Source organism: Stegodyphus dumicola, chromosome 10, assembly GCF_044657685.1.
Source record: "Stegodyphus dumicola isolate Sdum_Otavi_A_Nest chromosome 10, ASM4465768v1".
Lineage (NCBI taxonomy): Eukaryota > Metazoa > Arthropoda > Arachnida > Araneae > Eresidae > Stegodyphus > Stegodyphus dumicola.
The window spans coordinates 91,242,531-91,268,394 of record NC_140777.1 but is presented as its reverse complement, the minus strand read 5'-3'; the positions used below and the strand labels follow the sequence as shown (position 1 = coordinate 91,268,394).

The following is a 25,864-nucleotide window of genomic DNA, read 5'->3' as shown; positions in this document are numbered from 1 at the left end:
ACAACGCCTTCGGCGGGAATCGAACCACGGATCTTTGTAATAACGGACCAGCGTGCAGAACCACTACAACACGAATACGCGCTACGAAAGTGGAGAAATACCTTATAATTAATAAACGTTACTCATGTAAAGTCTATTACTTCAGTCCGATTCCAAATGTTGCCTTTTTCTAACCTTTTACTAATGCAAGAACAAAATCATGTCTTTTCTGACTTTTTTCATACTATTTCATCTTTCCGTGATCTAATCAGTTGAATAATCATCCAAGGTTTGAGCACGATTTGTATCTTAACAACTATCTTTTGAGAGATTACAAACTGAACTTTCCTTTCATTAATTACTCAATTCATCTGTTAGATAACACATATGAGAAATTATTTGCGACAATATGCCAATGCTATGTATCTCCTCATATGGCCTAACAGTTTAATAGTCTACTCCAGTTCTCCATCCAAACCACCCTCACTATTTTCTTTCATGTTCATTACTCTCCTAGCGTTCTTCTGCTGCTTCCTTTTGACCTGCTGCATGTCATAGTCTTATACTATCTGATAGTACTGTCTATATTCTTGTGCATCTTCATTCAAACTTCTGTATTCTTTTCCACTTTTACTTAAAACTAAAAAAAGATTCAATTATATTTAAGGCTTTTTCAATGACAAAGACTTACATTCTATCGGTGAAAACCGTTTTGTCTTCAAGACATCAATTACCTTTAAGTAGCAAAATTTTATTCTAAAACTTAGTAGTGAGAGATTCCTTTTTCATATTCATGACGTAGTTACTGTGTAGACTTTACTTCTATACTGGAAGAATATAGGATTGCCGTACTATCATGTGCTGGATGAAGAAATTTCTTAGAGGGACTTCTGTACTAGGCAAGAAAACAAAAGGGAGTTGTACATAAATGCAAACAACTGGAGAGCTGTGAATGAGTAAGGAATGCAATTACCCGAAGCCCAAAATATTCCGCACGCAAACATGGATCAAAGCTTAATCCGTCAACCAGCTTAGTTAGTGAATTGGACTTTACAATCTGACCCAAGTTATCACTCATACACATGCTACAGGAATTGTTAAGCGAGATTATACAAACCGGTTTCTGTCACCAATTTCTCAGTCAAAAGGAATTATATATCATTCTTTGAGTACTAATGTCACACAAAGCACACCTGAACTCTCAGGCTGTGTAAGTAAGCAGAATCTGCAATACAGGAGCGAGAGTAATTCTCGCAAATTGCGTTCGAAACCGCTTTGCACTCAAAGGGTTATTTACTGCGTGATGCTGAGTGTAGGCCATTTGTTCCGCATTTATCTCCATCTTTGCCTTCAGCCTTTAAAGAAATTATGTTTTAGTTCTGGTTTCATCAAAAGATGGCGCCAGTAGCTTGACTCCTGTCCATGTTATCTTATCTAATCACTATATCTTATCTCGTTCAATTTCGCTTTTGCAGCTGAGGATGGGGGTTCGGTAAAACCATGGAAACTAGTCCTGCGAAAATTTGAAAATATAACGCTGATTTTTGTTGCTTGACTTCTAAATTAATACTTGTTGAAGAGTTTTATACGCAGACAAAATATGAGAAAGTACAAGAGATTTCTAGGAAGCATATCAAGTAAATTAACTCCGGTAGTCACAAAAATATAAAGTCTGTGTGAATGTCTGTGGGCTCTAATAATAACAAAACATTTAAAATTCGCATCTAAGTTTTCTCAACTATGTATTCAAAATGTACCGAATTAAACGAAAATTTCTTCGCTAGATACATTAAAAAATTACTCTTACAAAAATATATAAATTGTATATAGCATATTACAGATCCTTTCATCTTGTAATAACCAAAAGGGAAAAAATGGAACACTTTCTGATAAAACGTTTTAACATTTATTTCCAGTAAATTAACGCAAAGTCATATTTTTTAATGCAGTATCCGAGGGACACAAGCATAGCAAATACAAATTTGTTACAACAGAAGAATCAAAAGCGTCTCCTTTCTCATTCCAGGCAACCACAGGCAGCCAATGAAAACGCCCCGGTTGGTAATTTGCGTCGAAGGAAAAACTAATTAAGTTTGCATCTAGCTGCGACTACGGCTAATTTTGTTATTTGTTGTGACCGGAACCACTTCAAAAGAGAAAAGTTTTTTTTTTTCCTAATTTTCTTTTGCTTGCAGTTGCTGTTATTAGGAAATGAAAACAATAGAGTTTTACTGGATTATCCTAAATTAAATTTGTTCCCCTTTTTCAGTAATGAAGTAGGAATGGAAAAACTAAGAACAAGAGAATGCCAAAATTATTTCCTTACTTTACATTCTACGGATGAACGGCATATGCTTATGTGTTTTTAAAATTTTTGATTTCAAAAAACAGAGAATTATTGGCTAAGTGATACTGGATATATTTTAAATTGATAAATTAATTATAGAAGACTACACAAAGAAATTCCATTATTCCTAGAAGACGTTCCTTCTTTCTGAAATTTCTCGCTCATATTCAATATTCCCAAATCTTGGAGATATAAAATACCTCGAGTATTATTAAGAAGCGAGGTTCCGTTTTGAGTTGAATTAACCTACTTAAACTTTTAATTAATTTATCCTTTTATTTTTTATTTTTCCTTTATCATATTAATTCTTCAAATTTCCCTAACCAGATCGCTCGAGGAGTTTGCCATTATCCTATCTCTTGCGAGTCAGCCATTATGAGTAACAAATTTTTCAGATAACAGATGGGAACTATTTCCGACAGCTAAAAGCAAACATGAATAGGAATCAAATTTGTATATTGCAATGCAGTTGCATATTTACATAACTTAAAATAATGAGTTATCCTTTGAGCTGTTGTCTCGCACTATTCTAGGAAGAGCGATGGTACTTTACCTCACCCTAGGGGATGATCCATTAGTGTGAAGTAATTTATCTTGCATTAGAAGATCCATGATTCGAATTTTTCTTAAGACATACATGATTTTGTCATGCTGCCTGCTTTGAAAAACCTAATAATCTTTATAGTGGCCGCTTGAACAAAAATGAGGAGGAATCTTTCTCCTGGTCTGTTGGGTCTTAATCCTCTATTTGGTGGCTCTTTAAGTGGGGAAAATGTAACGAATATTTGCATTCCCCACGCGTGTTCTTTCGCTGTACGTGATCAGTACATTTATTTAGCAATGGAAGATTCATAGTTCAAATCTCGTCTGGAGCGAAGTTGATTTTTTGCATTCTTCGTTCCAAGAAATGAAATAGTTCATACAGTGGACTAACGTAAAAATTTCATGGACAGTGTCATTGCTGCCTCGAACTGGTCAGCTGAGTATCATGCCTCTTCTCAGACGCTTTCCAAATGGGGATTAATATAAAGAATTATTAAATTTTCCGTATAAATTTTCTTAGTATAAATGTCATACATAGCACTGGAATATCTATGGTTCAATTCCTGGTGAGGGTACAGTTGGTTTCTCTTGTGCCATAAAAAATACAGTTATCTACAAAATGTTTCTATGAAGATGTTATGTTTATGTATCATTGATAAAAATTATTTCACAATATTTTCAGAGAATATAGTGAGATCACTTCATTTGATTATAAGTGATACGTTGACGTTTAGAAATTGAAGTGAGAAGAAATTTCGCTTAGAAATATATTTATTGAAATAAGCGTTTTGCTTCTATTTAAAATAAATGTTACTTTTCAGCGTAAATAGCATAACATTTGTAATTCGACTGGGGTTTAAATTTCTTCGGATGGGCTGACTGTTTAATATAAATACGCACCCCATGTGTAATATAAATACGAACCGCTTTCCTTTAGAACTGCCCAGACGAAGGAAGTGGGTTATAATGACTGACTGCCGTACCAAAAGGCCAAAGTTCGAATTTCAAAGAACGATTCGAACATGGGCCGTGTATGTAGTTCGTCCGTCCCTTCATAGGAGGCAGCAACTGCCCACCTATTAGGTGCTTCCATAATAAAGTGACCATCACTTTCGGTCTTAGTAGTGGCCAACGCATATAAACGATTAGAACCCATCATAAAGGGGGGATTTCCTTTAGAAAGCGTTTTTCGTTATTTGCTTGGTAAAAATTAGAAAATTAATGATTTTGAACAATGGAATAACAACTGATGAGAGACTTTGATGAATAAAGAAGGGTGGAAGTAAACTTAAATTCCCAAGCTGACGAAAATAATTTGAATAAAAAAGCAGAAGTATTAAAAGATTTATCAGAAGATTAAGAATCATTAGTGAGGAGAGATTCGTGAATATATTCCTAATAAAAAGTAATAGCAGTAAGTAACTGGGCAAGAAAAGAATCATTAGGAGAAAACCAATGTAAGATTTTAGCAATCTACCTTGCTCAAAAAAAGAGAGTAACAATGCCTTTATTTAGTTATTTCTTGCATTTGCTCATTATTTTTGCATTATTTGAGATTTCTAAGATAATTCTGAGATATTTCCAAATCTTGGTTCATTTGATGTCTTCCAGATTACATATATGCGCATTGGAGTCCTCTTAATAATTGATAATTATAAACCTTCTCCAACCTAATGCATTTATTTTAAGCAGTTCTTCAATTTAAACATTAAAAAGTACTGGAAAATTGATATAAAAGCAGAAACAAAACTGAAGTACAAATAGTAAATACTTATCTATGTTATAAGCTATTTTTTATTGATTTGTTTTCAAACTATAATTTTAACAGCCTTTCTGGAAATATTTTAGTTTAACCTCAAGAATTTCCTCATTTTTATTTGTTTGCTTAAACACGTTTTTCCTGTGCTCATCAACCTCCACCAGTCGCTGAGTGGTTAAAGATCGCTGCATAGTAGCAGTTCGACCTGATTTGGGTTCGAGCCCAGACGAACAATCTGGCTACATGGCTGATTTGTGTGCTCTTACGCATACGTAACATGAATACAAGCAAGTTTTCCTCAAAACTTCCTCCACGAGGGCACCCCTCCTCCTAATTAGAAAGCCCTTTTTGAAATATGCATATAGTCTAACTTATGTGCTTCGAAAAATGGGAAGGAACATTAGTTTTAAGCAACTATAATAACTATATTTAGCGACTTTACCTTGCAGGCGCTGGTCGGCGCCTTCTCGAATGGAGGGCTACTTTCATGAAGAAATTTTTATGAAGCACTAGCTGTCTAACGTAGGTAAATTTACTAGGTAGTAAGATATAATTTTTGTATTTATCAAAACTATTCGTATCATTTTTTTCTATTAAATACATGATATAGCTGCAGATATGAAGCAGCTATTTCATTTTTATTATAAATTTGGAATAATATTTATATTTAATTTGAATATTTAACTTTAGTGCTGCGACATTTGCGTTCCAAACTAAAATAATAAATATTTGTTTACTGTAAAGAAAATTTATCAGATACAAAATTAGACAAAGTACAAATGTAAATACTGTTGTCTCATTACAATGATGAAATATTATTCTCTTAACTATATTTTGGTTTAAAAAACTTCAGAACTCACATCAATGGATAAATGCTTTATGTGACAAAATAAATTACGAAATTATTTTGACGTCCATCAAAACTTTTTCGCAACTTATTTATACAACCATTTTACCATAAATAAGTTTAAAATAAAAAAAACTTATTTATGTTTAAAATAAAAAACTTATTTATGGTAAAATGTGTTGTGTCTTTTTTATTTTAAAGTAAAAGTTTAAAATAAAAAAGGAATCCTTAAGTTTTTCCATAAATATGTGATTTAAGGCAATCCTCAAATCGAAAACGAAATGCAAAAACAGCATAGTGAGAAATAAATTTTCAGTTCAATAACAGAATTTTTTTTTCATCCGAATTTCTCAAGGGTATTCTTAATTGCAGGAAAGAAAAACATTTTTACTTGTTCTTTGTTATCGAAAATTAAAGTAAAACAGACAGTCTGCTCTTAAAAACATAATTGCCGTCTTTATTGTGATACGTTTTTATTAATTATTTTGTAAACTTATCTTAAATAACCTTATTTTAAAAAGACAACATTAACATTCTTTTTCTTTTGAGTAATTCTTGGTTTTATTTGGCTTATTTTTTCGCCTCTCGTTAAAAATAAGTTACTGCCATTCTTTTGATTTCTGACTATTTTTCTTTTAGAGATAAGCAGTTAATTGTCTAAATCTCAGTCACAGTTACAAGCAGGATTAAAGTGATAGGAATGGACAGCGTAAAAGAGAAGAAAAGTAAAAAACTGAGAGAAAGACACACGTAAAAATAAATTAAACCTTTTATTGTCTCTAAAATGTCCTATTATTCCTACACATTATCCTTGCATGAAACAACAAGAAGAAGGAAGTTAGAACATACTACCATGAAAAAACAATCAAATTAAATAAAATTAACAGATAGGAAGAATAATTTAAATGAAGGAAACAATCTCTTAGTTTTTTAGTTACCTTTTTTCTGTTACAGTGTAGCCATTTTGATGCATTAAAATTTTTATAAAGCCTGATCTGAACTAAAAGTCAAAATCTTATTTGGGAAATAAAATGTTTTCTACAAACACCGCTATGTATGAGTAATTTTATCACAGTTTCAAAGTTTTCTTTGATTAGTTTAGAAATTAAGAATATTTTAAACACACAAAAAAAAACTTTTTAGTAAAATGTATGATTCGCATGGTAATTGCGAAACATGTTGTTAAAAATATTCCATTGAAAGTGATTAGTTTTAAAACTCTAAATGTTATTGGAGATAAAAGTTGAATTTCCTTAAGAATATTTTTCTAATTTCAATATCCTCTGCCCTAAAACAATAAAATAACTCATATTAGCAGAAGTCAGCGTATAGAATATTTTGTTCACCGATGGGGAGGGAGAAAGGTGAAATTTTGAGAATGGGAAGACGAACAACTGCTTTGACTTTTAGCTGTCATTCCGCCAACCTTTTCGCTAATATTCTAAATTTTGCTCATTTTAGTTACAATATATGTGTATTTTAGCTCTTTTTTAGAGATTATAAAGCATATACCTTTAAGAATTACTAAATGCTAATTTCTCTGTCAGATATTCAGCAGAGTCTTTTAGATGCTTGTCGGAGTAAGAATCAAGAAAAATTAGAGATGCCCTCGCCGGGATTCGATCTTTGGACCTCCCGATGCTAGCCGGACATGCTTCCCATTACACCATGAATACACATAGTATTGAAGAAAAAATCCTTATATTCTCTCTCTCTCTCTCTCTTAAAGGGTGACTGGGGAGGCGAGAACTCAGTCACCAAATCTTGGTAGTGAGGAATTATTCTCCGTCACATTTTAGTTCGGACGCCACTGTTAAATCTTTCATAATTTTCGAAAGCCAGGAGATCGAAGAAATCAGCAATGCCCTCACCAGGATTCAAACTCCGGACTTCGCAATGATAATCCGACATGCTTTCAATTACAGCACGTTATGCATGCGGTAAGGAAGGAGAAAAACCTTTTAAAATTGTTCATTATTACTACAGTATATAATACAAATGCCATGTATGGTCACTATACGGCTTAACTTCTTGGAATAAGGAAGTGTGCTGAAAGCTGTATTCCAGACTGCCATTTTATCAAAGTTTCCTTAAGTTTACTTAAACGCCACTCTTGATAGAAGGTTTGACCTTTAGGCTTATTACTTAAGGCACGACTTTCATTTCCGCGTAAAGATTGGCTAAAGATTGTCATCCCCTCACTCGCAAGTGCAATATCGGTTTACTTGCACCTTAATCAACATCTTTGAGAAGAGATGGTAAAATGATCATTGTAGTTATGCAATCTCCCGATGAGTGACTAAATGCATATGCGTGGCCGTTGGGGAGGGATGTTATTTAGTTTTGTGACCTCTTATCAATAGCCAAGAGATTCGAAATAGCTTATTGTTGCAGCTGATAATCGAAACTTGGCGATTTCGAACACTTTGTGTCACTTCTCTTCATATCGCAAGTATCACATTTTGATGAGTAATGTATTATTTTTCATGTATGTGATACTCTTTCATTTCTCATGCTCTCAGCATACTTTCACATCACGAACGCACATTTGACCTTGCATTTCTTTGATCCTATCTGAGAAGTTTGTATTTGCGGTAGCAAATTATCTAATATATAGCTTAAATATATGTCTTAAAAATGGAAGCGAAATAGAAATGATTTCAGTCTAAAGTACACTACTGTAGCAATTTTAACATTACAATGAGATTATAATTTTTAAATACAGAAGATCGTACAAGTGGGTAAATTCGAACGAGTTTATACAGTGGACGCACTGGTATGTCGTCAGTGGACTAGAGGAACTTATCTGATCTCCTAATATTATGAAACTTTCAAATAAATTTCCATTTAACTTAGCATTTCCTAATTCCATTTAACTTAGCATTAACTTAATTTAGCATTTCCACTTAACTAACATAATTTATCTCTTATGCGAATACGCGCCTTTCGAAGGCCAATCAGAATTCTTTGCGTATACGTGAGGAAGGACTAGCTAGCTTTCCTCTCCTTACCATTGCCACCTTTCATATTCTGTAAACTACTGGTGGCGCTTTGAAAGAAGTTCACATTTTTTCATGACTGTTGCGTCAGTTGTTGCGAATTTAAAATTTGGAAAAAGAATTTTGGTTGGAAAGCTAAACTCTCACACCCTGAACAACTACCAAGCATGCGTAAGTTAGCTATGAAGCCGCTTAATGGCAATGCGCTGATTAGCTGTAGCATCATAATTCTATAATCTCAAGCGCATGCCTACATATCCCTACATTTTCCAAAAGACATAATTACAAAAGGTAAATCTGTATTATTTGTTCTCATTTGTATAAATATGTATCATTACACCCGTCATTTCAAAGTGTAATATTACTACTGTTTCAAAAGGATTAACTATATTAAAACTGAGCAGTCTGAAATGCTGGATTTCTGTTCATAAAATAGGTGTATTTTTAACTAATTTATTATTATTATTTTTGTATAACATCCAACCGATTAAAAAATTACTTATTTATTAAATCAGTTAAATACTCACTCCTTATCTAATTTTCTCAAATATATTACAGCATATTATTCTTTATTGTACTCATTAGTTTTCGTATTCAAATTACTGTCAACCCTATCGTGGCGACAACTTTCCTAAAGTGACCACTCCTGAGAAGAACCAATATTTCGAAGAACACTTTTAAACACTGTTTCTGAGCCCCAACTTTCTCACACGATCGCCTGTGTTAATAAGAATAATCACTTAGAACAGTGGATGATCATCTTAGAGAAAATTACAATGTTTTTTTCACACCTTGTTTCTTTGGTGAAAAGCATGGCACATTACTCAGCAGAGGTATATAATAACAAGACGCTTGAGAATTTGTTATTAATCATGTAATAGTATAAGTAATTGTATAGTAATTAATAATGTAATAGTATAAGTAATTGTATAGTAAGTTTTCTGCGAAGAATTATTGAAAAGTGCATATTAATTTCAAACTGCTGATTTTTATTTATGTTGATAAATAAAATATTTTTAAAATATGGAATGTAAGTGAAAATTTTATGTCGTATGAAATGGTAACTGCTTGAACTATTCTCCTCTTCTTTAGGTTTAAAACTTTCGCTTGAACAAGGTTTTGTTTCTTTGCTTGTATGTTTCTGAGTGAAATGAAAACAATTATGTTTGAAAGAAACATCAGATATTGAAAATTTAAAAAAATAGGATAATATTAATACGAATAGTCCATCATTTGTTACTTAGAAGGCAACTGTTATAATCTTATAACAAAAGAATTAGAAAAACTTTTAAAGAATTATTTTTTTTAAATAAGGGAGTTTGGCATGTAATCTATGGTATTAAAAGCTTATGTTATTTACAGTAACGCTGTAAATGTCCGTAAAAGTTATTAGCTTAATACATTATATGAATTAGATGTGTATTGAATTAAACGAATTGATTAAATTATTTAAAAACTGTAGCTTTAAATGAAGATTTAGATTAGAATGCGCTGGTTTTTAATAGTTAACATTTTCAAGCAGCCACTGGTTGATTAAATCTGAAAGAATAATTAACGTGCTCTGCTGCGTGGCAGTACTTTGGAAGCTGCAATTTGCAAAGCAACGTGGAATGCAGACTAAGAATTATATGTTCCATGTAGTGGAAATACTCACCAAGTCGTACAAATGATAAATAAATGGTAGCGTAATATAATAAGATTTAATAATTAAAAAAATTAAATATCCCAAGGAAACATTTCCAATGTTAAATTAATGGCGTCTAGGAAACGTTATTGGAGAAAATGTTAAAAATCTACGACAATTTACATCCATCTTTTATGAAAATAGGAAGAGTTGTTTTGAAATAAATGTCATATTCTAATGACAAACAAAACTGCTTTTCATTCAAACACAAAAGAGAAAACAGGACCACCATTATCTTTTCGTTTTCTGTCATGCGAAGGTATAAACAAACAAATAACTACTCTAGCCCGAATAATATGACTTTTCTAAAATAAAAAGCTTAAAAGAAAGCAGTTTTCTACAACAGAATAAAATAATAATAGTAATAATAAACAATGCAAACAAGAGTTTACATCATCGTATTTGGCAGAGCTTCAGTACAAAAGGGGATATAATAAAATGCATCGATGTGGAATTAGAACGAGGAGGAGAGAAAATTGGGCTCGCTTTTTCGAAACAGTCTCTTTTTTCCAGGGGGTAAGACATAGCAGTAACAATATATATGCATAGAACGAAATTTATGGGCATAGATGGAGCATATTCGGCTATTTAAACTCACGATCAACTGTCTTAGGTGCCCCATTATAGGACGACTGCTGGAATTTTGAACCATCGTATCAAGCTGTACCCCATCCAGTGTTTGCATAATATACGCGGCCCAAAGCAGATGCAAACGTATCTAATAAGCCGTACGAGCCTCAAGCTACGTAGGGAAAGAATGATGTCTGCTCGGCCTAAAACTCGCGCTTTTTGCTTCTTTACAAGAAGCACTTTTTTTATTCTTTTCTTTAACGTAAAATGTGCACTCTAGCGAATGTTATGCAAATAAAATTTTCACCGCAGTTTTGCCAGAAACCGGTTCGTTATTTTAGAGGAAAAGATAAGGGAAGAAATATTTTTCTGTGAAGGGAAAAGTAACTACTGCTTACGCGCAATTTAGTCTCATCATTAAGCAAATTTTAAGCCACCAGAAGTGTTAGTGCAGACATTGTTTCCTCTAAAACTGAATGCCGAGCAAAGCATTTTTGCTAAAAGTCTTCAGAGCAAACAGCTTAATAAAACTAAATAATTTCGTGTAATTTCACACACGGCGGCGTTTCTAAAGGCGGCAAAAGTTTCCCTGAAACTATTTTTTAAGAAAGAAAGAAAAAGTTTAAACAATATGGCATAAATTTTTCTTGATGGTAACATTTTCCATACTGTACGAGGCATACAAAAATTTCACTCTATGCTGCATGCTGTAATGTAGGACCCTGTATGGAAACTTTAGATTTAATCAGTAAAAATAAGTGTTTGATAACAATTTTTTTCCGAAACTTTGGTAATTCCCATCTTTAGAGTTGATCAAATATTCGGTTATAAAGTTTTGAATACACCATTTCCACTTTACATATTGCACTAATGTGTGTATACATTTAGTGCAAATTAATTGCAAAACATCCGATTATGTTTTGAATTTTACATTTGTTTGCATGTGTGGACATTTTTAATTTTTAATTTTTAACATAATATAAAAAGAATTATATACTTTATATTGGTTTTAGAGAAAATAAATCCAATTTTTAATTTTCCAGCAAAAAATCAGACTGTAATTGTTTTTATATTTAAAATCGTTTCTTAACTCAGGCTTAACAGATACGTTATAATGTTAATGGTTTTAACTGATATGCGTTAGTAAAACTTTTTTGTTAGGTTTTTAAGGCCAGCGAAACAACACTTATCATTTCTGAAAAAGTATAGAAATTTCTTTTCATGTGAAAATAAAGCAGTTTGTAAAAGGCAGACATAGTCTTGCATATAGAATTTCCATCTGAAATGTTATTTTATTACATTCTAAATAATAAGCAGATTATATGCTCTCAGTTATATATCACTTACTTTTTTATATCATGTAAATAAATTTGAAAATGAAGATAAAAGAATTAACGGAAGAATTTTCCAGAATTCTTTTCCTTTATTTACTGAAACTTTAGTTGTTTTCTCACAAGAATAATAATTTTGTCCAGTCATTTCAATATATGTAACTATAACTTTGCATTGTTTTTTACCAATACTGGATACTTTGTTAGTTAATCATTTGTTGGAAAAGTCCGAAACCATCAGTCATTCAACAGTTTCATCACCGATCCCACGTGCAACAAAGGGGAAGATCAATTTTACACCCGCAAAAAAGGGATGGTTTCGTCCCAGTTTTGATAGATAACAGCATACAGAAAGGTTTATCACTCCTCATGTCTTATCACAAGACCTCTTCAGAGGACGCTTGCCTCGCCAGTAACTTAAATGCCCTCATGCCGCACTTACACTATCCATGTATTCTCTAGGATTCGAAAATTTTGTAATAAAATGGATTTTAATTTAACATCAGTGTCTCTAATTCCGCAGTTAAAGTAATTAATGACTTAGGATAAATAATCTGCATTAACCCGATCATATACTTAATTAGAAAAAGTTACTTCCTGAGACACTTTAACACCAGCGAATTAATATGGATATGGATATGGAGAAGTGTGGTGGACACCCATTGTTTAACCATTGGCAATGTGGGTATTGTCCAGCCATACTAGATATCCAGATAATTATACTCTACAGGACTTACAGGAGACCCTGCTGCAGGCATTGCTTGCAATGCTTTGCATTTTACTAGTTCGCGGGGAGTGCCTTTCTTTTTCCCTTAAATATACATTGATGTTTTTACAGTTGGTGCGCCTTTCGCACTTACATGCTATAGAAGACAGCTCCAGGTCTGCTTACATACAATGTTTTAAGTAATAGCTTCTTTATATTATTCTAGGCTGTGTTAAATTGCTCAGTGTCTCTTGTGGACAGAAAGTTCATTATAATTATGATTTTTTTCGGAGATGGTTGTTCTTGGTAGCGTATCTAATAAAGGAGTCACTTCACTCTCTGTATTCGAGACTTTTAGATGATATTCAGCTGTGAGGAGGTATTTGACTAGATAAAGTTCGGGACTGCCTCTTTCTCCACATGCGCACTGATCTGAAGTTGCTAATTTCCTTGCATAAAAGTACGTGAGAAAAGGGCCATGCCCTGATAAGAACCACTTTATTTGTCTTGTTATTAAACTGAGTGCCCTGCCTACTTTTGGGAACAAATGATAAGTCCTTCTTCCTTTTTCGGCGTTGCCCCACCAATTCTGCCATTCAGTTTCAGATTTGTTGTTTATGATTTTTTAAGGTGCGAGCCAGGTCACGGTACTGATAAATTTTGCGCATTTTGACCCCTAGCTGCTTCTTTGGCTAGGATGTCAGCCTCCTCGTTGCCTTTTGTCCTGTGTGTGCCTTCAGCCAAATGACGAAAAAGTGTTGATTTTGTGATGCTGATGTTCTTTCTGTAATCTCCTGGATTAATTTTGTTCGATGATGCGGGTTTGCGATGGCATGCATCACTGAAAGATTCTCTGTAAAGATATGTGCTGCTTTTAGGGAGTTTGTGATGCTATTTTTTATTGCTTGAAGGAGAGCTACTGATTCCCCTTGGAATATACTATTTTGTTGATCTAGGTAGAACTTCTGTTCTGTTGTCGAATTGGGACCTACGTAGATTTTGATTGCGCTGCTTTTAAGTTCTTCTAGGCCGGAAAGAGTTGGGGGAATTTCTTTTCCGATTACTTCTTTTGCATGCTTAATGCGATATTTTTTTTTCTTTTCTGGGTGGTGCTCATATGGGTGTGCCGGTGTCTCGTAATTCTCTGCTAAAAGATCTAATGATTTGTAATGGCTCTTCTTTCGTAGTTGTAGTACTGCTGTGTTATGGAATTCTTGTTCAGAGCGTATAAAAAGTGGTGTGCTGTTAGCGATTTGGAAGAGTGCCGCATTTGATGTTGTTCTGTAGATTCCTGTGTTGTTAAGAAGGAAGGGTCACTGGATTGTATGAAGCTTTTTTTGCTTTATTTTTGTCATTGCTTCTGTACATATGGCTGCACCGTATAGGGCAATCTTCTCGATTACTGTATGGTAGATGAGGTTTTGGATTGGTCTGCTCATTCCCCATCCTATTCCGTTCATTCGCTTTAGAGTTGTTGCTATTTTGGAGGTCTTGCTTTTAATGTAGTCCAGATGGTCTATAAAGTTAAGTTTTTTTATGAATGAATTTTTATTTTAATTCCTTCTATTTCGAATCTTGGAAGTCTTGTTATCTTTTGTGAGGGTTGTGGATAATTAAGGCACGTGATTTTTCTTGAGAAATATTAGTTTTTGTTGTTTGCAAAGAGAGTTAATAATTTCTAACGTGCTGTTTACATTTCTTTGTAACTCATCTCCGGAGCTACCACTCACAACAAAAGCTACATCGTCCGCAAAAGCGGTGCATTTTGAGTTATTGGGGTCATTTGTGCTTTATGACTTTGTCAAATGTCAGGTCAGAGAATTAATAAGGCTCCTTCATAAATCAAACATTTATTTTTTCAAGAAAATCTACAGCGGTAGGCCTATAACAGTTAGAATTTAAACATAAAATTCGTAATACAAGAACTATCTAATCAGATCTACACAGTAGTTTCATTAGCCCTAGCAATGACCACGGCCCCTCTCGATCAATTTATATACATCATCTAATATTTCCTAACAGTAGTTTATTCTGTAGTAGAGGTGAACAAAAAACACGATTTATATTCATTCAGAATACTTAAAGAATTTGCCAAAACTCCATTTGATTACAACAGAGCCCAAAAATACGACAGCTAGCGTTGCTAATCATTATACCAATCAGGATGCTTTTTTTTATTACTATCGCTTTACTCATAAAAGTAAAGTATAAGAACCCAACTCGTCTTGATGAAAGTTTAAAATTTTGTTCATTTGATGTCACATGTTTCATTTTCCACATAAGACAAACAAATATAATACAACGGAAAACTTTGATTAAATTTCAATAAGCTTAAAAAGAGAAAAGGAAATAGATACATCAGTAGATACCTTACCTGCTTTAACCATAAGAATTCCTGTAGTCTCTACACTGTGTTTATCGTTTGAGGCTTCGCATTTGTAATACCCTGTGTCATGGATATCTGCATGGACAATTTTTAGCCTGGATCCAATCTTCCCATATCCAGCATTGTATTTACGAACGTCTACTTTGCCTCTCTCTGGTTCCAGAGGGGCTTCATTCTTATACCACTTAATTTTAGGTAACGGGCGTCCTTTCACTTCGCATCGCATGCGAACTGTCTCTCCGGAATCTTTGGTTATATTCGTTAGGCTCTTCTCGATAAATAAATAACCTGTAATATTATAAACTTCAGTTAATCATTAAATATAATACATGAAACTTAACTTAAAAAATGTAAAGTTTAATTTCAGCATAACATGAAAACTGATACAAAGCTATCGCGTTCCGATGTGAAATTTTTAGTCACAAATTCAAGCTGGCATTTAATTTCAAGAAATATTTGCTTGCACATAAATATGACGTCATTACTACTACGCCCAATAAATTAATTACAAAGATATTGTTTTAAAAAATTGCTTCTATATGTTTAGCATGGGGGTTTTGTGAAAACTCGAGTTATGATTTTCATTCAGTAACGTTTATGTAGTTATCCTGAAGAATACAGATCACAAATATATCGTATTTCTTTTAATATCGTGCCTAGTATTGCAATTTTTACATAAAAAATTGTGTTATGGTTGCTACAATGCTATTAATTAAGAATTTGAATTATTTAAGGATGGTAGGTTTGTTTCCTTATAAAAGCCGTCAAAAAAATTTCCCTGCTTTTGATTTTAAACTTATGCAAAGGTTTACTTTTTTATTAATATTACGTTTTTCATTTTGTTCTTCATAACGGATAAGCATTAATGCGTTTGATTTTATACTTAACTGTTATAAAGAATAATTTCCTCATGTTTTGAGACCTCAATAAGAATCACATTTTAGTTATAAATATAAATTAAAAATAATAAAAAAAGAAATGAATAAAAAATACAAATGCATGAAATTCGCAGAACCGACAATTTGTAACTAAAAAATTAATTCAGAGATTGTATCATTTGAATGGGCAATACTTAAGATATTATAGCATGCGGGTTACCAGCATTTCTTATTCTGAAATTAAATATTCTATTCAGAGTTTCAAGTCTCGTATAAGAACGCAAATTTTGCCCTTCTTTCTCCTTGGTGAAACAAATAGACTTGTTTCAAGGGGTTGAAATTGCAAATTAAACTATGATTGAGACACTTATGAATAAATGATCCTTTAATGAATGACTGAAATTTTTAGCAATGATATGTTTGACAATCAGAAAATTCACTCAATACATTTGCATATTCGTAGAGGTTCAAGTTTGTAGGATAGGAAATTAGTTGAATTAACATGCAGCAAAAACTCGGCAGGTAATCTACTGTGTGATTATAACATAAACAATCATCGAAAAAGAATGCCGCGATTACATTACAAAATTTCACTATCTAAAAAGTAAATATATATGCACTTAACAGTTTATATCATATTCAGAAATATCTAAAGTCTTATATGCATATATTTATGAGCTCGACAGACGTCGAAATAATATCACTCCATTTCTTCTGAAGCATCTCTGGAGTTGTGGATTTTATTTGACAGCTTTTTATTTGATGATTTGAGTAGCTGGTATTGATAATGTTTTCATTGTAAACAATGTACCTAAAATTTTCCCAGAATAAATCTAGAGGTGCAAGATCCTAACTCCGTAGAGATGGGATCGGGCCAACATGTCTAATGAGGAGTCCAATGCATCCACCAATCCAATGCATGAGTTGCGGAACTTCTAATTTTAGGTTACTCGAACAGATAGCCATCTAGTGAGGTAAAACTTATATTCTTGTTTCTATATATTCTTCATTTTTTTCTCTTTTCTTCTACAAATATTTCTTGTTTCAAAACAAGAATTATTTGTGTAAGATTTCATTATATGATAAAATTGAAATCGCGGCATTCTTTTTCAATGACCCAGAATAGAACGCTGCAGGAGCAGGCCTTAGCCCTGGCGTTAACTGTAGAAGGATAGTTGCTGACGAGGGGGATAAATTCTATACTTTGTACAAGTTATGTTAGAATATTACAAGAAAATCAAAAGTGTAGACGGTTCACACACATATAAATATTTTATACAACGTTAGATTATTTAGACAAGAATAACTAATTATGATGTAAGTTAGATATTCACAAAGAAAATGCTTTCAAAATTTTGAATAAGAGTATGTGGTTCATATCTTAAAAGTAAGCCATATGGGATGATATACATTTATGCGCATTTTTGACACATTAGTCTATTTTCTGGGATGAAAGTAAAGCTGCAGTTCGAGGGGTGGAATCGCTTATCATAACATGGTAATTTAAAATGTGGAAAAAATTATTGTGAGAATAAAGGAATTAGATTTCCTGTTTTTCTCCCCATGCTGCCCAATTCGAAGCATTTGATTTTGGAAGCATTGTTCCCTAAAATCAAACAATACTCCTACTGTCTTATTTCAAGCATATTACAAACGTGCCCTTATGAGTCAAAGGCAATAGTAGGATCATCTCAAACCATGGGCAGACGTGTCTTTCAGCTCCCTCCGAGCATTATGACTGGGTTTATCCGGTCATCAGAAGTTTTGCTACTTGGCATACATTAGCTCATAATTTAGAATGTTTTACTTTACTACTTTCTTTAACAAAAGTCGAAATGAAGCTGTACAGCAACAGCCCATCGCCTAGGCAGTTCTTAACGGGTCGTGGGCTCTTTCTCAGCTATTACAAGCGATTCGGGAATAACACATGAGATCAATCCCAATGTGGAGAGGAAGGTACTCTCAACTACTCTGTTTGCTTCCAATAATGTACAGGCGCAAAACCTTAAAGTGGTCAGGAACATCTGAGATTAAAATGGTTCCGAAGACCTGACATGATATTTTATCAAGCTATCTTCCCACCTTACACATTTTAAAGAGCCAGGGCTCATTTATACGTCCTTCAATTCGTCAAGTCCACGCATTCTGTCCAGATCATTAAGGGATGAAAATCATAACTTTCAAACTGTGCGAGTGATGCAATGGCTTCTCTCGCACTACATCATCCAGCAAGCATTTGTTGCAAATGGTAGGAAGACTTTATAGCTACCTTTATACGCTATCAGGAGAGATGCTGAAGGATCTGGAGCGCACTTCTAGTCTAATCGCTAAGGTACACTGTTCAAAAAAAAAAAGGACAGTTCTATATCTCCCGTTCTACTGGGCCGATTGACAAAATTCAAATTGCGTTCTTCATGTCTCGAAAGCGCGACTTTGGATATATATTACATTTATATATAGCACTATTCTAACATAGGTATTGTGACACAAAAATCGGACTTTTTCTGAAATAACATACCATTTTTTTTTTCAATATTTCGATTCCACGACTCAAATTATGTCAGAATGCCAAGTTTTGTAAAAATCGTACGAGTAGTTTTTAAAATATTAGCTCTCAAAATTTTAGCTCTCATTGTTAATTGAATTTGGCAAATATTTATTAATATCTCTTTTTTTTATTAAACTTTTTGATTCTTCCTTTCACATTTCGAAATTTAGGTGGTGTGGTGTGGTGGTGTATTTAATCATGGCAAAGCTCACCAGGGCTATCTTCCTAAGGGGAGGGATGCCTTCGTGGAGGACTTTCTAAGGGAAACTGGCTCGTATACACGTTACACATGGGGAAAACCACGAAAACACCCATGCAGCCAGCCCGTTCGCGGGATTCGAACCTCGGACCGAACTACCAGTGTTCAGCGACTTTACCGCTCGGCCGCTGGTGGGCCTCGAAATTTAGGTTCATTCCAAATAACATTTACTGATTTTTTGTGTTTTATTTCTTAAATTTGTATTTTTAAATAATTTTTCGAAAAAATTTTTGATTTATAACCTGTAAAATTTTTACCATCATCTTAAAGTAGGTGTATTTCTAAGCATACCTGCAAAAAATTAGACTTTTTTATTCAAAATTTAAAACAATTAAACTGAAATCCAAAAAGAAAAATACTTAAAATGATAACAATTATAATTAAAAATATAATATAAAGACCATTATCTGAAAAAAGGAACGATCGTGACTTTTTCCCCCCCTCACGCACGAAAGGAAAATAGATTGTCATATATTAAGAAGTTTGCCAAGTGAACTATTCTTGGCGCAAACTGAAAAAAAGCGCCAACATAAATTGTTGAATTTCTCCGTAAATTTCGCACCAAATTTTACAAAATTTAGTATCTAGGCATAATTTGAGTCGTAGAATCGAAATATGTAAAAAAAATGGTATGTTATTTCAGAAAAAGTCCTATTTGTGTCATAATACCTATGTTGGAATAGTGTTATATATAAATATAATATATATCCTAAGTCGCGCTTTCGAGACATGAAGAACGCAATTTGAATTTCGTGAAACGGCCCGGTAGAATGGGAGATATAGAACTGTTCTTTTTTTTTTCTTTTTTCGAGTAGTGTTTCGAGTAGTTTTTTCGAGTAGTTTCGAGTAGTGTAAGGTATTTTCCATTATCCGGGCTGCACAGAGGACGCAGCTCACGGATAACTGAGAAATACGAGTAATCCAAATTATTAGTTTTCATGCATTTTGTTGGTGTTTATGTCTTAAAAAAAATCAGTAAATTTACTTTGTATTTGAGAACGTTTACATACGTGTCGAATTTCACTGCGTTTTTTTTTTTTTTTTTTTTTTTTTTTCAAGTGTTATTTTATTATTGTATTTGAATCTTCTTTAGTCGACGAAGTTCAATAGAGTTAAAAAAAAAAGTCATTGCTGTCTCGTCACTAATGTAAATGTTAGTATCATATTAGCTTTTATTTTCAGTATCACTCTGCCTCTTCCGCAGTTTTGACATTTGAAACGGTACGGCATGACTCATGCATTGAAAACACGGCTCAGTCGAATCGCCATCGAGCCATTGCTAGATGTTTTCCCGATCACCATTTTCTAAGAATTTTACATTTCCAGTTTTTTTTTTTTTTTTTTTTTTTTTTGTATACAGTTTCAATTATTGCCTCGAATTTTTGACAATTAAATAAATCCCAATTTCTATCTTAGAAAGTATCTTTCTCCAGGTCCAGACTTGCGCGTTTTTGTTTTTCACGCGCTCCCGAGTATAACGATAAGTGGTTGTGCGAAAGGGTAATTCGCACACCGAAAATAAATCGGCAAGTAGGTAATCGAGACTACACTATACTTCCAAATCAAAAGATCCATTCATCGATACTAGCGATTTGACAACGAGTTGGTATGTATTTATTGGATGGCTGATCGCTATTTTATCAATATTATATTCTTCACTAAATGTTATTTTTCATAAATGATTAAGAATAAACTTTTTTGTATTTCTTTATAATTGTTATGACAAATAAATCTTTAATAGACAAAAATTGTGTAAAGAGATTTCAGTACAAATGAATTAATTAGAGAAGATTGTAGGGTTTATATTTATTTTAACTAACATTTATTTTAAGTTTAAACTATCTTTCCTGTCAAGCCTTACTTTCCCCTGGTATTGCCAATGCCAGAGTATGTAAATTTTAGTAGAACGCGCAAGGATTCAAATTATCAGCGGAAGTATTCTGAGTAAAATAGAAAGGAAACGAGTTCGAAAGGGTGCTTTCTTGCTTCACGAGTGTGGAGGTGGCTAGTTAGAAATTGAAGAACCACGCGTTTCGGCCTGTGTGCTTGCCTCGGTAAATTGTTAATCTTTCAACGTAATATTCAGAGTTTCCTGAATTATCAGCGGTATTTTAGAACGCGGTGAGGTTAGTTACGTTTAGAGAGCCTCGTAGTTAGTCACTTGTTATTATCTCTTTTCAGTTTCTTATTTTTATTTTACCGCCGGGTCGGCGTAGTTTGTGAGCGTCAAGAGCACGCATTTGTAATTTCTAAAGTTGAATAAAAAGGGACTTAAACCCTTCTCAAGACTCTGTCTAATTTCCAGTTTTCAGCAGTCACCACTTTGTTGCGTGCAGGTTGGAAGCGCGCAACTTTACATTGGCGCCCAAACACTTGTCGAACTGAAATGGCCGAAAATCGGATGGAAGCCGCAGGACAACAACAAGAAATGGCAAGCCAATTGGAAGGATTTGGATACCTGGTCCAGACGTTGAGAGCGTCAATCAAGCGAAACGTCAATTTCGACGGAAAAATTCGGTAGCGATATTTCTAGAAAACCTCGACGATCACTTTCAGCTCTACCCTGTGCCTGAAAGACAAAACGTTGCCATCGCCACATCTGCACTAAGAGGACAGGCCGCGCTGTGGTGGAAGAATATAGGCAAATTTTTATTAGGGGAATTAGGAGGCCAGACATATACATTTGAAAATTTCAAAAAATCGTTATTAAAGGCCTTCCCCATAGTGAAAGATCGAGCAAGGCTAGAAGCCGAACTATATAGTTTCTATCAACGGGATATAGAAGAGTTGACGGACTTTATTCTGCGAAAAATTAAGCTGACGGATATGCTGTATGGGAAGAAACCCGACGCGGTGATTATTGAAATAATCTTACCAAGATTGTTACCTGCTGTTCAAGACTACTTCGAAATTAGAAACCCAAGCACATTGCAGGAGCTCTTCGAATTGGCGGTCAAGTTCCAAAATCACAGAATAGCGGAAAAAGCTAGAGGGGCATCATATTCTCAAAGTATCCGAAGGCAATCTTCAAATGAGCAGACCAGAAATGCAAACCGCTGTTATGGGGGAAAGAGCTATCAAGCTAACCCATCGAACCTCAAAGGTCAAGGCCCAAAAAGGAAATTTGAAAACAAACGTCCGCGTACCCAGAAGGCAGAAGTTGAAAGGAAAGCTTTAAACGAGTAGAGGGGCCTGTGAAAGCGATAGGGTCCAGACCCAGGAAGTTTTGAAAAATCCCTCAAAAAGATACTTAAATACGGTCATCGTAAAAAACTCCCATCTACCAATTATACAAGTCCTGGTTGGCTATGTACCAGTAGAAGCCCTCATCGGTACAGGAGCAGAAGGTAATTTTATGAGTGATACATTTTCCAAGAAGAATTTTAATAGGTTACGATTATTTAAAAATAAAAACACAGAAATTATAGCGGCGCAAGGAAAAACCTGTCAATGCATCGGAAAATGATCATTAAACATACAGGTAAAAGATGAAAGCCTCAAAGTATTAATTTTTGTAGTAAAAAATTTGCAAAATCCACTTATTTTAGGTATGGAGTTTTTAAGGGCCGCGAGGGCCAAATTGAATTTTCAGGACAGTTCTATTGTGCTGGAGATGGACCGCAGGGTGGTGGAACCAGTGGAACAACCGCAAGTTGACCTTAGCCATTTGAATGACCATGAAAGTCAAGCCATCCAGCTAGTGGTGAGTACTTTTCCAAACTTCTTTTCAGAACGGCCTGGTAGCTGTCGCATGAGATACAGTTAACTGCCGACATACCCTGTAGGACTAAACCTTATCGCTATGATAAACAGAAAGACCTAATCATATAAGAACATATTCAGGAAATGTTAAAGAACAAAATAATAACGCCCATAAATAGTGAGTACACGAGTCCAGTCGTACTATGTAGGAAAAAGAACGAGTTTCCTCCTTCGGATAAAAGGGCTTGGAGGTTTGCTATCGATTACAGAAAATTGAATAGTATTACTAAATTCCCAATTTACCCTTTGCCGGTTATAGAGGAAATTATTAGAAAGATTAAATCTACTAGATACATGACTACTTTGGACTTAACGTCTGGCTACTATCAAATAGCTATGAGACCCGAAGTCATACATAAAACCACGTTTATAACAAAATCGGGCACTTATGCATTTTTACGCATGCCCTTTGGGTTGTGTGGGGCCCCATCAACATTCCAGAGAGCTATAGACATTGTTCTAAAGCCTGTCCTAGGAAAATCGACTTTAATCTATCTAGATGATATAATTATAACGAGTAGTACGTTGGAACAACATATTAAAGATCTAGAAGTTTTTAAATTATTAAAAGAGGCCGATCTTACAATTAACGCCTCAAAATGCAAGTTCGCAACTAAAGAACTTAAATATCTGGGTTATAAAATTTCGCAAAAGGGTATAGAAACTCAAGATTCAAAAATAAAAGCAATTAAGTATTTCCCACCTCCCAACATCGCCAAGAAACTTTCTTCTTTCCTTGGGTTATGTTCTTACTATTGGTCATACATAAAAGATTTTGCTAATATTGTTGAACCCTTGTTAGTAATTAAAAGAAAGAAAAGTAAATTCACGTGGACAGCGGAAGCAAATACCGGTTAAAAGAAGCGCTTATCAATGCCCCTGTTTTGAAATTCCCCGAGGGGGACGAAAACCTGGAAATTGCAGCAGATGCGTCGGACTATGCGGTGGGTGCTGTTCTTATGCAAAATAGCCATCCTTTGGCATTTTTTAGTAAAACGTTGAATCATACACAAAGGAATTATACAGCTACAGAGAGAGAAACATTAGCCGTATTAATGGTTGTACACAAATTTCGAGTTTATTTCGGCAAAGCGCCAGTAACAGTCTTTTCGGATCATGCGGCTGTTGGTAGACTTTACTCGGGGAAATCCCTAACGCCCAGGTTAATAAGATGGGCTTTAAAACTCCAAGAATATAATCTAATAATAAAATATAAACCGGGTAACAAAAACAATGTAGCTGACGCACTTTCTCGTATACAACTGGACGACGAAGGTAATGAACTTAAATGCGCTGTGTTGACTTCAAAAATTTTAGATTCTAGAGATACAATTATCGCTGAACTGAAAGCTGATCCTGAATTTGGAAGTATCTATGCATATTTGAAAGACGCCGAAAGCTTTGAGCACACAGATATCGATGCGATAAGAAATAAAGCATAAAACTATGAAATAATAGATAATTTATTATTTTATACGAAAACAACAAACGAAAATCTCGAGTACAAATCAGTCATCCCAGCCTCGCTTCGATTAAGCATTTTGAAGGAATTACACGACGCGAAAACAGCGGGTCATTTAGGGGTCAGAAAGACTTTAAAAAGGGTACGCGAGGCGGTATATTTCCCGTAATTATACAAAATAGTAACTGCGTATGTCAGGTCCTGCAATCAATGTCAGTTAATAAATGATATTAATTACAGCCCGGCCGGGTACTTAAATAGCATTTGCGCTACATTTCCGAATGAAATTTTACGCATAGATCTTCTTGGTCCTTTCCCCCAGAGTGAGTTAAATAAAAATCGTTTTCTTTTAGTAATAGTAGATCATTTTTCAAAATGGATAGAAATTGTTCCACTTAAACGCGCGTCAGCCAAAACAGTCGCAGATGCATTCTTACACAGATACATTTTAAAATACGGTGCACCGATAAAAGTCATTAGCGATAACGGAAAACAATTCATTAGTCAAATATTTGAAAACATATGCACTGGACTTGGCATACGCCATATTAAAATGGTTCCGTATAGACCACAGGCAAACATAGCAGAAAGAGTTAATAAAAACATTGTAAAATTAATTAGAAGTTATGTTAGCACACATCACAAGCGCTGGGATGGCTATATAAATGAGTTAGCTTATGCTTTAAGAACGGCAAATCACGATACTACGGGAAAAACCCCAGCAAAATTATTTTTAGGATGAAAGTTAATTACGCCATTAGATAAATTATTCTTTGTGCAACAAAGACAGCAAGAATTTAAACAGAAAGATGTGCAAAAACTTATTGACCAGGCGGTTAAAAGCTCGGATACCGCAAGAAATAGGCAAAAAGTATATTATGATAGAAAACGCCGTGAAGCAGATTTTAAAGTTGGGGATAAAGTGTTGAAGCGGAAATTTTCTTTATCAAGTGCCGCAGACAATTTGACTGCAAAGTTAGCTGTAAAATTTGAAGGCCCCTATGTAATTCAGGAAATCAAAGGAGTCGTATTGTACCTTAAGAACGAGAGAGGGGAAATCCCGACCAGGTGAAACAATATTATAATCAAAATGATTTTGAAATCCTTTAAAGTTTCTTGCAGGACTCAAGCGTAAAAGAAGTAGAAGGTCCAGAATTAACGTCACCCGTTCCACCACCCAAGAAGCAGAGAACTGAAGAGAAACATAGCCCTTCTACAACCCATGCGACGGTACCGAAAAGAAGAAACGAAAACTTTCAGACTCCAGCATTTAAGAAAAACAAGAAAGCAAAGCCGCCGCGTAAAGAAACCTTGGTAAAGAGGAAAACACCACTTACAACGTATCGCAGTAGAAATTATACATCGAGGAGAACGCTCCCAGTGCCAGAGAGTCAGGTGCAAAAAAGGCCGCCGTTACCGAAAATAAAAAGACAGCAGGAGGAACGAAAAGACCACCACCAACAGAAGAAATTCAAGCATGACTCCAGACCGGAGGACGCCAAGATCAGCCGTTCAGTGGAAAACGGAAAAGACAGCAACCCGACGACTACCACTCCAAGAAGCCAGCATGCAGAGGGCGAAAAAGAAAAATTAACGTAGACGACACTCAGAGGGCATTAAGGAGAAGACTGACGTCCATGAAACCTATAACGTGGGAGCAGTTCTGCCAGAAAAGAATGTCGGAGTTCCAATCACCGAAAACTCAAAGATAAGTTAAAATCTTCTGTAATTTTTTTTTTCTTTTGTTAAGAAATGTTATGCGTAAATACGAAGTTCTATGTTTTGACGGAAGTCAATGTGTCTC

At 34.4% G+C, this 25,864-nt stretch overlaps 1 protein-coding gene across 1 annotated transcript in view; it reads right to left on the bottom strand.

The window, feature by feature from the left end:
* LOC118189344 (inactive tyrosine-protein kinase transmembrane receptor ROR1-like) overlaps nucleotides 1-25,864 on the bottom strand; it is a 547,474-nt gene that overhangs the window by 228,444 nt on the left and 293,166 nt on the right. The window contains exon 4 of the mRNA XM_085825243.1: nucleotides 15,140-15,439. Within this exon, the coding sequence (XP_085681369.1) occupies nucleotides 15,140-15,439 (300 nt within the window). The remainder of the gene's footprint in view (nucleotides 1-15,139; nucleotides 15,440-25,864) is intronic.